Source organism: Zingiber officinale, chromosome 7B, assembly GCF_018446385.1.
Source record: "Zingiber officinale cultivar Zhangliang chromosome 7B, Zo_v1.1, whole genome shotgun sequence".
NCBI lineage: Eukaryota > Viridiplantae > Streptophyta > Magnoliopsida > Zingiberales > Zingiberaceae > Zingiber > Zingiber officinale.
Genome location: NC_055999.1, coordinates 1,000,345 through 1,015,413, shown reverse-complemented (window position 1 = coordinate 1,015,413; position 15,069 = coordinate 1,000,345). Strand labels below are relative to the sequence as shown.

Below are 15,069 nucleotides of genomic sequence, written 5' to 3'. Positions count from 1 at the left end.
GAGAATTAGACCGAGGTGGTCGGAATGAAGCAAAGAGTGAGGATCCGATTGGTTGTCTCCCTTCTCCATCGAGTTTTCTCCCATTATTGTAGCGGAAGTGTGTTGTTTTCAGAATCTTGCTATGATACCATGGAAAATATGAAAGTATGTAGGGAGGAAAGCTATGTTAATTTTGTATATTTCAACAGTCGAATACAAGAATATATACAAATTTCTCAATACATAAAATAAGGAAACTAAGACCTAATTTAATATGAATTAATTACATAGAATATATTTAGGAAACCACATTTAATTAAATTAATTTCGTCAATCAATTAGAATCATTTCTTTAATATAGTAAATTCACACAACAGCTAATTAACGATTATTTTAATATAAAAAAACAATTTTTTATTTATAAATACTCATCATTTTACCCAACTTATTTCAATCATACAAACACCTAAATTCCTCTAAAAATCTTATCTTTACTGATCCGGTGATAAGGACGGGGGACCCTCGTTGGCGGAAGATCAACGACACGTGGAGGTCAGAGGTCAAGAGATTCAACCCTGAGACCCGACCGACCGGATTGAGAGGGTCGACCGGTCACCCGACCGACCGGAATGAGATAGCCGACCGGTTGGGAATCCCCCGAGCCGAATAAAAGACAACCCGACTAGGGGTCGGGTTTCCAAGGCTTAAGGTAAAAAGGTTTCAGGGCTGAGCGACTATCCGTTCGACCGGGGCACAAGGCAACGAAGACATGCATGAGCAATCTCATCCGAGCATACGACCGAGGCAGAAGTGATATGTCCGCCGAGCAGCCGAACCGCTCGGCCCTGGAACAGACAGGAAGCGCAAGAGGACAGGGGATAACATCATCCTCCAGACGTCTGCCGCCGACAGGCAGCAGAGTTGGCGGCCGAGCCGTACACAGGATCATACGGTGGAAGCTTCCACCGTCATATCCGGGATATGCTCGGACGATTGCGGAATGACGCCAGAGGTACTTTTCTGACAAGGGCTCGTTAAGGTATTTTTGGGGAAGCGTGCACGCATAGAGAAGCGTGCTCGCACCTCCCCGGGGTCCTATATAAGGACCCCCAGACCTCGACGAAGGTATGCGGAATTCTCACTGTAGCCACAGTTACGCTGTCTCTCTCATTTCTCGTTGCCTGACTTGAGCGTCGGAGGGCCGTCGTCGGGAAACCCTCTCGGCTCGGCTTCTTTACAGGTTCGCCGAAGATCTCCACCACCAGCCGGAGACAGCGAAGCGTGCCACATCCCCAGCGTCCGTCGACTCAGCGCTCGGACAAGATCATTTACTATTTTCCTCCGAAAGGATGAAAATAACCGAGATTTTTTTTAGAAAATATTTATTCCCAAAGTTCACAAATTCCACCAAATTATCCATATTTTTTATATCCACTAAATTATCCATATAATTCCCACCAAATAATTCATATAGTTCATGTCCACTAAATTATCTTTATAATTCATATCTACAAAATTATTCATCTAATCCACATGCAACTAGTATGCATTTTACATCTCCGACGAAAAATGAATCATTTACTCTTAATTTTGTTCCGGAGACTCAACTATCTGACCATAAATCTCCAATTGAACTCATAAATTTGAAAAAAGCAAATTCTGACATTGCGGATAGAAGAAAGCGATCAATATGGAGTAATGTTGAAAACAAGGTTTTAGTGAGATCGTTTGTCACTATCAGTGATGATCCAATCATCGGCAATGATCAAAAGGTGGATACTTTCTGGTGACGTGTTGGAAGCTACTACAATGAGAATCGTCCTCCAGGTACAACCAGTAGAATTACAAGTGCCATACGATCACACTGGCACAATACCATTCAAAAAAAGGTATATTGTTTCAACACAAATTACAATAGTGTTTATAGTGTATATCGTAGCAGCCATAGTGATGAGGATATATTGTGGCTTGCATATGAAAAATAACACAACAATAACAACCAAGTCTTATCCCACTAGGTGGGGTCGGCTATATGGATCTTTTACGCCATTAGGTTTTATCTCCTACTATATCATTATCTAAAATAAATTTTATCCTGTTTTATTGTTGCTAACCAAGTCTTTTTTAGTCTTACTCATTCTCGTTTGATATGCGTGTTTGTCATATTTTTATATCACCTAACTGGAGCATTTATTAATCACTTAAGTACATGTCCATACCATTTTAAACGTGTCTCTCATATTTTTCTCTTAATAAAAAAAAAGGTAGATCCGCTACCTTAGCGGCCCCCTAGTGTCGGCCCTACGAATATGGAGGGAGGTTCATGCAGGTACACAGGTCATAGGCGCATGACAAGGTAAACCCCAGGTTGTCAGTTCCTGAGAATCGACCCCTAGCCATTATGCCAGAGATACTATGCACCCACCGACTTCCTCTCTAATTTAGCATTTAACATCAGGTCGTCATCTTCTGTTCATGTACTCGAGTTATAGCTCAACATTTAACATCATATAACATAGCAGGTCTAACTACGATTTTGTAGAACTTTTTTTTAGTTTTAGAGATACTTTATGGTCACATAAAACACTCGATGCTCTCTTCCATTTCAACTATCTCGATTGTATTTTATATAAGACATCTCTCTCAATCCCTCCATTGTTTTGTAAAAATGATCCTAAATATTTAAAGCTCTTGGTGTCAGGCAACTCGTCATCTTCTATCTTAACAATTGTCTCATTACGTCTAATATTATGAAACTTAAATTTCATATATTCCGTCTTTATTCTACTAAGTCTAAAACTTTTCCCTTCTAGTATTTCTCGCCAAGATTCTAGTTTAGCATTTACTTCTTCACGTACCCCATCTACCAAATAATATCATCTGCAAAGAATATGCATTATGGTACTGTGTCTTGAATGTGCACAGTGAATTCGTCCATAATTAGTGTAAAAGGATATGAACTTAGAACTGATCCTTGATGTAACCCTATCTTGATTGGAAATATTTCAGTTACTCTGCCTAAAGTCTTTACTTTGGTTGTTACATTCTCATACATATCCTTAATTAATTCAATATATATTATGTAATACTTCTCTTTGTTTAGTAGTCTTTATATAATTTCAATTAGAACTTCATCATAAGCTTTTTCTAAGTTAATTAATACCATGTGTAATTTTATTTTTGCTCCCGATATTTTTTAATTAGTTGTCTAAGAAGATGTTTAAGGAAAGATAAGAGACTACAAGAAAAAGAAATGTTGAACGAGCATTTAGGGTGCTCTAAGGTCGATGAGTAATTGTCAGAGGTCTTGTTCATTATTGGTACAGAAAAAGTTAAAACATATTCTGTTAGCATGCATTATTTTGCATAATATGATTGTTGAAGATGAGAGAGGTCACGTGACAAATTGGTACAATGATGAAGGTAACAAACCCACACAACTCGTCCAAGGTTCAAACTGAGGATTTCATGATTATCTCTGGACAAATTTCAAACTAAGTGATAGTCATGTGCATCATCAACTTCATGCCAATTTAGTTGAATATATTTAGTCACAATATAATGACAAACCTTGAATTAATATTTTGTAGTTTCTCTTTACGTTGCATTTATACGTTGTTTTTTAATTTTATACTAGTATGATTTTGTTTATATGTTGTGCTCTTCCATTTCAAATTTATAATAGTATTTTAATTTTAAATAAATAACACTCATTAAATAAAAAAATTACGTAACAAATATATTTAAAAATATAAATATTATTTATTTTAAATAATAATAATTTAAATTATGTAAATAAAATTAAAATTATATTTATTTAATATAAAAAATAAAGATGAATGAGTAGATAATGAGACTAACAAATAATAAATATTAATGTTATAATTAATATGAGATAATTAATATATTAATATAATATGTATGTGGTATGTGTACCCATAATAATAATTTTTAATTTTAAAATAAATATAAGAGAATCAAAGTGTTAATATAATATGGATATGATATATAGATCCCATATTTTATTATCAGATGGTGGATATTATAATATAAGAATTATTTATTCCCTCTTCCTTGCAAATGTATGTGAAACGTAATTTGATTTTTCTTATATAATGGCGACTTCTTGTTAAAATAAAAAATAAAAACTAACCGTACGTTAAAAATAATCAGCAATCCAAATCCATTATTATTTGTTCATAAATAAATAAATAGTAGAAGCTTTAATTTCAATCGCATGATTTTACAATTAAAATAATTAATTTATATCAGTGATCGGGGTGGTGGCCAATCCCCTTTCTGGTGGTGGGGAAGACGATGAAGACGACGCCGGACATGAATCCCGCTCCCAGCGGCAAGTTTATGAGCAACTGCCTCGCGTTCTCCCCCGCCTCCGGGAAGAAGCAATTCACCACGTCCGAGTCGCTGAACGCCACCGTCAGGAACATCACCACCGAGAACACCGCGTGGACGCAGTCCAGCGGCCGCACCCGGTGCCGCCGCAGCTCCTCCTCCGCCACCAGAGTCGTCTGCCCGGCCCCATGAATATCCCCGCCACTCACAACTGCGGCTGCGGCGGCGTCGTCGTCGTCGTCGTAGTTGAAGAGGCGGAAGCCGCTCAGGGTGGCGACGCCGTAGTAGAGCTTGCCGTCGCGGCCGCGGAGGGTGTCGGTGAAGGAGAGGAATGCGCAGGTGAGGGCGCAGACGTGGATGAGCGCGGCGGTGAGGTACCTGTTGGGGGTGTGGCACTCGCCGCGGTTGGAGAAGGTGGGCGTCAGCGCCTGGAACGCCAGCACCGTGCCGCTCGGCAGCAGCTTCACCAGGTTCGACGCGCTCGACAACGCCTTCTCCATGTCTTCCTCTCTCTAATTAATTACACAATATATGATCGAACACCTACCCATCGATATCGATCGATCGATGGATCCTCTCAAATTTATATACCGCCGGTTAATTGAATTGTTAGGAGCTGAGATCGATGCACGAAAAATGGATGGATATTTGGAACGTAACGGTCTTGCGTATGTACGAGAATTCAGTGGAGGCCAAACATGTATATATATGTATATCATGAATCTAATCAGTTGGATTTGGGTGTGCAAAGGATTCTCCTGACTTACAAGTTGCAGCCATTAACGTCATGACAAGATCATCAAGTGCAACCATACGTTGGCGTGACACTTCATGGCATGGTAACAACATAATACCAAAACGCTGGAGAAACAACAGGGTGCCTAGCATTTGTTTTGTCTCCCCAAGTATACAAGTCTGAAATGGACTAGAGTCATTTTGATTCACTTTCCGACCACAATGACACAGAGACAAGCAGTTCATTTAATCTTAATAGTACAGTTACCATTTCACCAGATAAACTGAGTTAGTCCCGTTGGGAAAAAATCATTCTTCCTCAGGTTCTTCTTCCTGCAGTAGGTTTTCCCTGTTGTCATGGGCCCAAAAACCACGTACATCCACTAGCATGCTGGCGACTGTACCGCCTTGCTTGCAGGCAAGAAGATCGGCAAGTGTGATCCTAAGAGGGTCTACTGGTTTGACCATGTCCCAGATTTCGTCTCTCACGTCTTCAATGCATAGCTCGTAGTTTCCACCATCGATCCACTTTTGGTGAACATCTCTGGCAAGGATACATGGCAACTTGGCAAGTGAGTTTCAAGATCAGCAAAGCAAAACAACAAGAGGGAATAGATATGGAAATGCTACAATAACTCAAGGCTTTTAAAAGGAAGAACTCAATGGACGATGTCAGTTGTCGGTCATCCACAAAACCAATTGTTCAACTTTAGCAAATGGCGTACATTCTATAACAGGGACATTGCAATCTTTGCATGGACGTGAATTTTGGTAATGACAAATATAGTTTTGGGAACAGTTCAATATCAGACATATTGGCCTTAGTAGCTAAAAACAAAACAAAAAAAAAATAAACACTGAAGCACAAGCCCAGATGTCAAGTTATCATTATAAGGTGAATCACCACTATGTTTCTGCAAACAATCTAATCCAGAATATTATGAGTCATGTCATTCATACAGTCAAACTGGAAGGAACCTAGATCGCCCACAAAACAATAACAATTTGTTTGGAACTCATCAACCCACTCAATTTTATATGCCAAGAGCGACTATAGAAGTGCAAAAGAAAACTTCAGCTACTTCAGTACTCTAGTGATATAGGTAAAAGCACACCTGAACAAGGTATGCATATCCGCAGTTGAAAGATAGCCCCGTCCTTGAAGATCAAGGCATTTGAATAAGTATGTTAATCCTTCAGGTGTGTCTTTATTTTCAAGGCCCAAAACAAAATCTAGAAAGCTTTCGAAGTCCATCTCACGAGTATTACCCCCTCCAGCTTTACTTCGGCGTACATGCTCATCAAAGACTTTGCACATAAGCAAACAAAGAAGAGACATCAGGTTGTGCATGATGTTATGATACATTTCCTATTGAATAGAATTTTTTTTATCATGGCATTCTAGGTTCTTAAAAGCAGCGAGTGTGTTTTTAAAACATAAAAAATAGTGGTAGCATTAGGTGTCATGAAGTCCACATAAAAATTGGGACTATAAGACGCACCTAAAAGCAATCAGTGTATATTTTTATAGATGGCATGAATTTATTGCTATGTTTTTCTCAAAGAACCATTGTTCATGACGTGCTTGTGCATATATTGAACTTCTACCATTGATCTGTCAATGTCTATTGCATTGAACAGCCTGATGAAAAATTAAATCATGTTACAATTCTTGAAGACATTTTTCAGCTCATAATCTTTTCCTATCAGCATTTCCTGATCAAAGTCAATATGCAAGAACAAATTGCAAATAACATTTTTTTCCTTTCAACTATAAGAATATCTAGAGATGAAATATGTTGACAAATGTGGGCGGCACTCAGTAATGATGTCATTATCCTAAAGGTATTTTGATGAAATGAACTATAGGTATAAATACTAAAGACCATTTCCATTATACTTTCAATCATTATATAATTTTTGCATAAATTTCCCCAAAACTATTGTATAACTCTTTTCATTCACATACACATGGATTTATACTAGTATAAAAGCCAATAAATGAAGCACAAACTCATAAAAGAGTGTTGATTACAATATAAAGACTAAAAAAGAACAACCTATTACCACTCAGGTTAGATCCTTACCTCTCTCAATAAAGATTTCAGTTAGTGTCCCTTCGGCATATTCTTTGAGCTCTTGCTTACTTAATGTTCCATTCTTGTCTTTATCTAAAGCAAGAAACATATCTGTGGAATAGTAAAACTATACGTGAAGGTCTGAAAGAATTGAAAAGGTGTATTGAATGGCAAAGTAAATCTTTACTTAAGAACAGAACTTTCTAGACACAATAACTTTGAGCATATGATGAGCCACAGGCACTAGTACTCATAAACTTGTCAAAGTTGTGTGCTTAATTTATAAAATGTAAACGGTCATACGCTGACCTCGAACACCCCCACACGCCCCACAACCATATGTAGAGAGATAAATCAAGAAACTGAGCAGGCCACTACATGGGAGGGTATTCTTCCGCTGGCTTCGCCAGAAATTGACCCTTGCCATTTATACAAATCTACCACGTAATGACCAGCTCGGCTATGCCTGAGGGGCAAAATTAAGCATGACATGCCCATAGGTGAGAGGATTAAAGTCCTCATGAAATGATTGAGCAAGTTTTGTGAGTAGATGCCAAACACATGGAAAACATCTGAAACTTAAAAGTATATGAATCCATGACCAAAATTGATTTGCTTTCTCCAATCAGCAAGACATAAAATCTAAGAACTACAAGGATTTGCTAAATTATAGGAAGAAAAGAATCAGGGTTATGTGACATACCACATATCCTTTGCTACATTACAGGAAGACAAGAATCAGGATTGTGAAACATACCACATATCCTCTGTGCAGAAGTCAATGAAAACCAGTTCTCTGCCTGCTCTGTGTCAGGAACTTCTTCTTCGCTTTCCTACAACAAGAACAAAGTGAAGTAATAAACCATACAGAGAACTAGAAGTAGGGTTGGTCCAATACAGACTTCCCCAACTCACAAATGAAGGATTGCCAGATCTTAGTGCATAAGGCAAAAGAATCCTTGCAAACCAAACATATGGCCATGGCAAACAAATCATTCGAGCATCAATTCTGTGATTAACTAATGCCAGAATTCAACTAAAACTGGGACTTTAACCTGACACAAACATTTAACAAAAGAAAATGTATTGCAGTTTTGACAGCTAAGGATAACAGAATCCTGTTATTCAATAAGAAAAGAGAACAGTGATATACCATAAAGTTATGACAACTGAGAGAGAAATAAGAACACCAATATACCATAACATTATGACAACTGATAGAGAATTAACAATGTGTGACTAAACTAAATACTCTCGCAATCTCCCTCAAGTTAGAGCATAATATTGATCAATGTCCAAGTTGTAATATGTCGATCAAATAAAAAGAACCAGTCTCATAAAATCACCTAATAAGATGTAGCCCAGGTAAAGATGGAGAGAAATTTTAATTGACAGCAAATGAGAAAGAATGATGGATTAGTTTCAGTGAAGTTCTTAAAATAAGAAAAAAGGAGGAAAGTGGCAGCACTCAACAGCAGAAAAGTACCTGATGAAGTTCCATGAGCTCTTGGAGACAGTTGCTCAGCAGCACCTTCTTTATGCATGATTTTCCTATGATTATTGGACTGAATCCACATTAGAATTATCTAAATCTTGCCAATTTACTATAGAAGAAACACAGCAAATCCTCCAGGAACATATTTCCAAGTACTACAAAAGTTCAAGAAGAAAACCTCGTCTATGAGGGTCACAAAAGAAGAAGAACTTGCGTGCAGCAATTCGACAATACATCTGAATAAAGGCTCCAGGCATGTCACGGAGTTGTGCCAAATTAGGAATAAGACCTCTTATATATGCCTCCATTTCCTGTAGTCAGTGATTAGACTCTTACATTTGGGATGGAAAACAAAAAATAGATCTGTTGCAGATTTCCAACACTCAAAAGCGAATTTATTCATACATGAGGTTGAAGAAAACCATCTGAATCCTCATCAAGCTCACTCATATCAATTCTTGCCTGCGTAAGTGAAACCTGAAGCCGAAAAGATATGAAAAAAAATAGATGCATAAGAATTTCAGAACTTCACATATTCAAGACAAAGTTGAACAAGAAATTCAGCAAAACTGGACATTACTATATAATACATCATGATTCACAGCAACGAGAACATGCAACAAATTTACAAACAGAGGATATCATTTACACATTATCATCTATTTAAAGGACCATTAACTGCATATTATCAATTTTTTAAATATCAATAAAACCTTACAATGAATTTGTGATCCACATCCTTTATCAGTTGCTAAAAGAAATTCAGTTTCCAAATCAAAGTAGATAAAATAAAAGTAGACAAAAAAAATTAAATTTACCATATAATAATCCCAGGAAGAAACATAATCCCACAACTTAAAATTACTGTTTTATAATGTCATAAAGATACACAATCCTACAACCCATCCCTTTAGATTATACATCTAGCACCTAACGTACAACATTAATTGGTCCTTCATCAGTCAAGAAGCAAGTTAGCTGACAGTCTATTTTTGATGTAAATTTAAACTAATACGTATCAAACTGACCGTAGCATGGACTTGGCAATCAGCATACAAAATAAGTGATGCTTGTATTTGAATCTACTTTTTAAAGCCACCTAGCTAAGGCACATATCAATATGAGTTGTTTAAGTTGGATCAAAGCTTCTACTATGAATCATGACAGGAGTATAGATGATAAAACTCAGTTCCTTAAGTTTTAATATGATAACCAAATAAAATGATAACCAGTTCACTATGCATCATAAGATAGATCTACAACAAACAATAACATAATCATTAAATAAAAATAGATCTACAACAAACAATAACACGATCACTAAATAACCATAATTCACTCCAACAGTGCTAAATGTTCCAAGAATCCAAGAAAAAAGAACACAATGAGTGAAACGGGGCCAGTAACCACTTTTTTCAACAGAATCAAGAATGAACAGGTAAATAGGAAACACGACTATAATTGAATGTATTCATATAGCAAGTCCTTCATGAAACTTAAAGTATATATTCTGCATATAATCTCATTACTGCTGAAAAAAAGATAAATATTCCACATAAATAATTTCTTTTATATAAAGACAAGAATGTACACTACTAAGGAAATGGAAGTTACCGTTCGCATCACATATAGATAGAAAGGCAGGATTGCAATTCTGCCAGATTCATCCTTCTCAAATTTCATGAAATTTGAAGGGCTAAAAAATTTTCGACACTTGGGACCAATTTGCTCTGTGCAGAGAGAGGCAATGTGACAGAAATCTTCATAGTTCATCTGTGTGAAGCAATAACACAAGACATTGACTTACCATAAAAAATAACATACATAAATCAGCAATAACATAAACATGCCTAGTCCCAATCTACAATGCCATTAAAGGTAAGTGCTGGTCACCATTGAAATAAATGAAGATTCATGAAGTCATGCACAGATTTCAATAAAATAACTAATTGGTAAAGAGAATAGAATGAATTAGCCACCTTATCAAGTTAGTAAATGCTCCAGCTATTCAAAATTATAAAGATAAAGAGAGTGCAATAAATTGGAAATGTCCTTCTAGAAAATAAAAAAATTATACAGATGTGACAGATCAAATCGACAGGTTTCTGATGATGTGACATTAAAGAATAATCTGAGAAGGCATGTTTACCTTTTCAGCTCCAGTAGCATCATCAATAACACAATTTTCCCTTAAGCAAGCCCACATAGCATCCAGGTCATCAGCATTCAGTAAAATTTCTGATTGCTTCTGCACAATAAAAGCATATAGAAGCTGAGTACATAAAGGACTGGAAGCATCCCAAACCATCAGTTCTCAGCCTTATGAATAATTAGCAACTCAGATGGCCAGCCATGTGTGGCACACTTGTCAACAGCTAAAAGACCAATGCTCTTTGTTACCCCTACCTTCAAAAATCGATACTTTGCCAATCCCTGAACCCTATGACTAATTGATCCCTCTTCAGGCTTCTGCTTTGGAAAAAGAATATGCTATCAGAACCAATCTCAAAAAGCTTTCACTGAATTAGTTTTATAAAGCGAAAGAAATTCACTGATTTTGGTGAATATCAACAATGGAAGGTAGACATGTGAGATGGAGAAATTGAAGAAAGGGAGCATGACATCAGGTCATCTAATGCTACAGTGAATATACAGACAAAAAGGAACAAGGAAATCCAGAGCCAATGGACTGACATGCCTTTTTGTAGAAACTAGGGATTTTGCCAGCTTTAGCATTTTTCTGTTGCCGCTCTTTGAAAATTTCAAGCAATATCCTTTTCGTTTCCAGCTCTGCAAATTGTAGTGATTGTTTAGGCAACATCTTTTAGTAATGTGCCCTGAGCAATACCTTTAGTTCATGTGCCCAGAATACAGGGCATGCATAAAAACCTTCTATAAATATATTCATTAAGATATATGCAAGGAATAACTAGTTACACCAAAACAATATGTGGTCAGGACAACCAAAACTACACCTATAACCCAAGTTAATTTGCAGGATTTTTAAATTCGCCAGGAAGGTACACATGAAATTTGTATAGAATCATCATTAGAACCATCCTACTAGCCAACCATTAACCAACCAAAGTTGGGCTTATGTATCAAGCTAAGGAAAAAACCTCTATATAAGAAACCATAGCAAAACCTGTAGCTACTTGTACTTAAGAAAACAAGTAAAAGTAAAAGAAAAAGAAAGAATCAATAGGAAGACAGGTAGATAGTAAATTGGCAAGTTAGCAAAACATGCTAAGTTTCCAAATTCTTATACAAACAGCTTGGTGTTCACATGCAAGCCAACAAGTCAGGGCCATCAATTATTGGAATAAACGATTTGCTCCTTTGCATGGAGAGATAGAAAAATCCATGGAATTTTACAAGATCATCCAAATGCAAAGCACAATCAGGTCTCTCAAAATGGCACCATTTTTTATGATGTTGATGAGAAAACCTTTTTCTATCATGGAACTTCATAATTAAATATCTGATTTATTGGCACCAGTAATTGATAACCAAAGTCTACTGTAAGTCATATGACATAATTACATCAGAAAATAATTGTCTAATCTAATGCACTGACAAATATGCAACCCTTGTGAAGCCAAGAAATTCTTGATTTTGGAACATTGATTACATCCGAGTTAGGAAAACAGTAGAACTACTGGTTAAGCTCTTATTTCTAGGTTCTCTTAGTATTTGATCTGTTCACATGATCTACATGCACAAACTTTACAAATAGGCACAAGGAAAGTTTCAATTGCAAGAGAAATGGGTAAAATTAACTTAGATTATACCTGCAGAAATTGGATTTTATCAGCAATTATCCGGATTCCTTAAGACGATAACTTACAGTGGTATCGTAAAGGTTTGACATAAGTTGCCTAATCAAGAAGACATTCCGATTGATAAAATGAAGCCTCGATTTTCAGTTCAAAAATTTAGGGTTGGAGCTGAAACTCACACAATAACTTAATCACAAACCTATTTGCATAACAGCTAATATTTAGGAGGGAAAATCACCATTTTCTAATTAAAGAGACCAAAGCCACTGCCAAAAAGGTTATTTCCATCCAGCAACAAAAAATCATAGCTAGAGGCGTAGAGGGAGCTGACCCATGAGGGCTTCGGAGCCAAGTCCGGCGCCGGATCCGACGTAGCGGCGAAGGTTGCGTACCCAAGGCATGGAGGATGCGGACGGAATCTTCTTCGGCGCGGCGGCCTCGTGGCCGCCGCCGCCTTCTCCGCTAGGACCACTGTACATTGTCTCCTCCGCAGTGATCGGGTAGCTCAACGCTTTTCCCCTAATCGTCGTGCGATGAGGGCATCCCAAAATGGAACCACCGAGTGGCGTTCTCGAGTCTCGGCGAGAACAGAGTGCTCGCCTCGTCTAGGTGAGAAAAGAGGGCGATAATTACCCTTCGCTTCGCTTGCGACTTTTCAGAGTTTGATCTGGAACGATGCTCCATTTGCTGGATATTAATCCCTTTTTATTATCTCTTTTCAAAAGCTGAAAGTCCAAAAACTGTGGTCCGTATTTTATTTAATAAGATAACTGATAAGTTAAATTTAAAATTAATCAAGCTATTTAAATTTAACTTAATTGTTTTTAACTTGAGTTTTCAGTTCGATTTAATTCATTTAAATGTTATTAAACTTTCGATTTGATTTTTTTCAACACAGATATTTGAGTTTTGTTTGTTAATTAGTTTAATAATATAAATTTATTTGCACGAACTTCATTTAATTTATTTATCAATTAATTTGATTAAAATTTATTTATTTAATTAATTAATTTTACACACATTCAATGAATATAAATTTTTTTTATAAAATTGAATAATAAATTTATTCAGAAACTCTCTTGATGCAATTGCAACCCAACTACAACCATGATCATTAAATATTATCATTGATAATCATATTATTGTTTAAAGTATTAGCCCCACGAGCTGACAAAGTTAAAAAAACAATTAAAATTTAAAAATTTTAAATGCTCATATATTATATATTTAGGGTAGTTAATAATATTTTTATTTATAATACTTAATATTTTTTTATTTTTTAGCTCCTAATTAGAATTTATTGTGCATTATTTTTATTTATTTTTTTATATAACTCCCAGTGTACAACTTAGCTTGACCTCTGACTTCGTCTGGGGATATCATAATTAGACTCTCTAATGCCCCACGGGCGAGAGGCCGGGGAAAAGGTCGGGTAGCCGGGCCGGAGTTCGTGCGGCTGAGGAGCGGCGAGTGTCCAGACGGTCGTGAGGCCGGGTTGCCGGTAGGCTGTTCGGGATGTATGCCAGCACTAAAAGAATAATATAATAAGTTGCTGGACAATAAGATGTTACCATAAGATAATTTACTTATCGCTCGAAGCAAAAATACAAGCAAGCATCTTGCTTATGTTAATCAAGACATTTTGAGACAATAAAACATGACTGCATTTCGAAAGAAAATAAACTTTTAAAATGACGTAGTGTATGAACAAACGATATGATAGTGAGACTAGTTTACCAGAGAAGAAAGATATGATAAAATCTGAGACATAAGTCATTAGAAGAACTGTGCACATTTGCAGACGTCTTTGAAAAAATTATGAAGCTGAAACGATCAGTTTTGTTCTTTTTCTATGCAAAAGCAACAAAAGGAAGGGAAAAAAAAAGGCAAAGCTGCATGAAGTATCAATGAGGGCCCCTCAAAGGCCAATTTACAGCAGCGTGGACGTTTCCAGCGGTTGCTTGTAAAGAGCGAATATTTTCTTTGCAAACCAAAGGCCCCTCAAAGGTGTCTGCTGAAATGATAGAAGATGCTGCAAACCAGACAAATAAAGATTTGATAACAAATCACAAGTAATGTATCAAAGCGTTGCAAATGCATCTACCTGTCTTAGGAGAAATAAGGTGCTGAATCAATTCTGGATTTTGTAACATACTGCTGAACTGAGCGTTGGAACCCAACAAGTTATGTAGTTGTTGACGGCTCTGATGGTCAACAATCAGATAAAATATAAAAAATTGAAGGCAACAACAATTCCTTCTCTCTAATAATAAGTCTGCACAATGGCTGGGTTATGCAGAAGTTGATTGACAAAGGATGGGTCTGGCATTCCACCAGCCATCCTTTCTAACTCTGATAATCCACCAATGCTTGGAGATCTTCCATCGCGAGGAGGAGCTAGTATGGTATTGCTAGTCTGCAGACCTGCAATTGAAGGAGTTTTTAGCATATAACCAACAACACTGTGACAAATACAAAAATGCTACCGGTTCTGCTCCACTGGTTTGGAATATAGCTATGGAAGATTTGCTTTGACATTGTTAAAATAAAAGTCACAATGGAAGAAATAAATTCCAAAATCTTTGGAAGATGGTGGATAGTTTCCTGTGAAAAGAGATGAACTAATGTAAATAAAAAACTCTTACGTGTA

General features: G+C 36.8%; 3 protein-coding genes across 9 annotated transcripts in view; all 3 read right to left on the bottom strand.

Moving 5' to 3' along the window:
• Positions 1–4,247: 4,247 nt before the first annotated feature.
• On the bottom strand, positions 4,248–4,832 carry LOC122007385 (protein DMP3-like). Its single transcript, XM_042563254.1, has one exon. It carries the CDS (start codon positions 4,830–4,832, stop codon positions 4,248–4,250), a length of 585 nt encoding a protein of 194 aa, XP_042419188.1.
• A 209-nt stretch (positions 4,833–5,041) lies between these two features.
• LOC122004909 (probable serine/threonine-protein phosphatase 2A regulatory subunit B'' subunit TON2) lies at positions 5,042–13,097 on the bottom strand. Of its 2 annotated transcripts, XM_042559765.1 has the most exons (12): positions 12,751–13,097; positions 11,339–11,430; positions 11,047–11,109; positions 10,790–10,888; positions 10,255–10,413; positions 9,046–9,117; positions 8,819–8,951; positions 8,632–8,696; positions 7,903–7,978; positions 7,155–7,256; positions 6,183–6,375; positions 5,042–5,611 (listed from the first exon to the last, which is right to left on the bottom strand). In XM_042559765.1, exons 1-12 carry the CDS (start codon positions 12,896–12,898, stop codon positions 5,377–5,379), a joined length of 1,437 nt encoding a protein of 478 aa, XP_042415699.1. In that variant the 5' UTR covers positions 12,899–13,097; the 3' UTR covers positions 5,042–5,376. The 2 variants fall into 2 exon arrangements, with proteins under 2 accessions (XP_042415699.1, XP_042415700.1); XM_042559766.1 differs by lacking the exon at positions 6,183–6,375 and having other exon boundaries at positions 5,415–5,611.
• Positions 13,098–14,151: 1,054 nt separating this feature from the next.
• The window catches only part of LOC122004907 (tubulin gamma-3 chain-like), a 32,677-nt gene continuing 31,759 nt past the window's right edge, over positions 14,152–15,069 (bottom strand). For all 6 annotated transcript variants that reach the window (XM_042559759.1, XM_042559760.1, XM_042559761.1 and 3 more), the window contains exons 8-10: positions 14,906–15,023; positions 14,524–14,843; positions 14,152–14,451 (exon numbers count right to left, since the gene is read on the bottom strand). In XM_042559759.1, the coding sequence (XP_042415693.1) occupies positions 14,683–14,843; positions 14,906–15,023 (279 nt within the window). In that variant the 3' untranslated portion in view covers positions 14,152–14,451; positions 14,524–14,682. The remainder of the gene's footprint in view (positions 14,452–14,523; positions 14,844–14,905; positions 15,024–15,069) is intronic.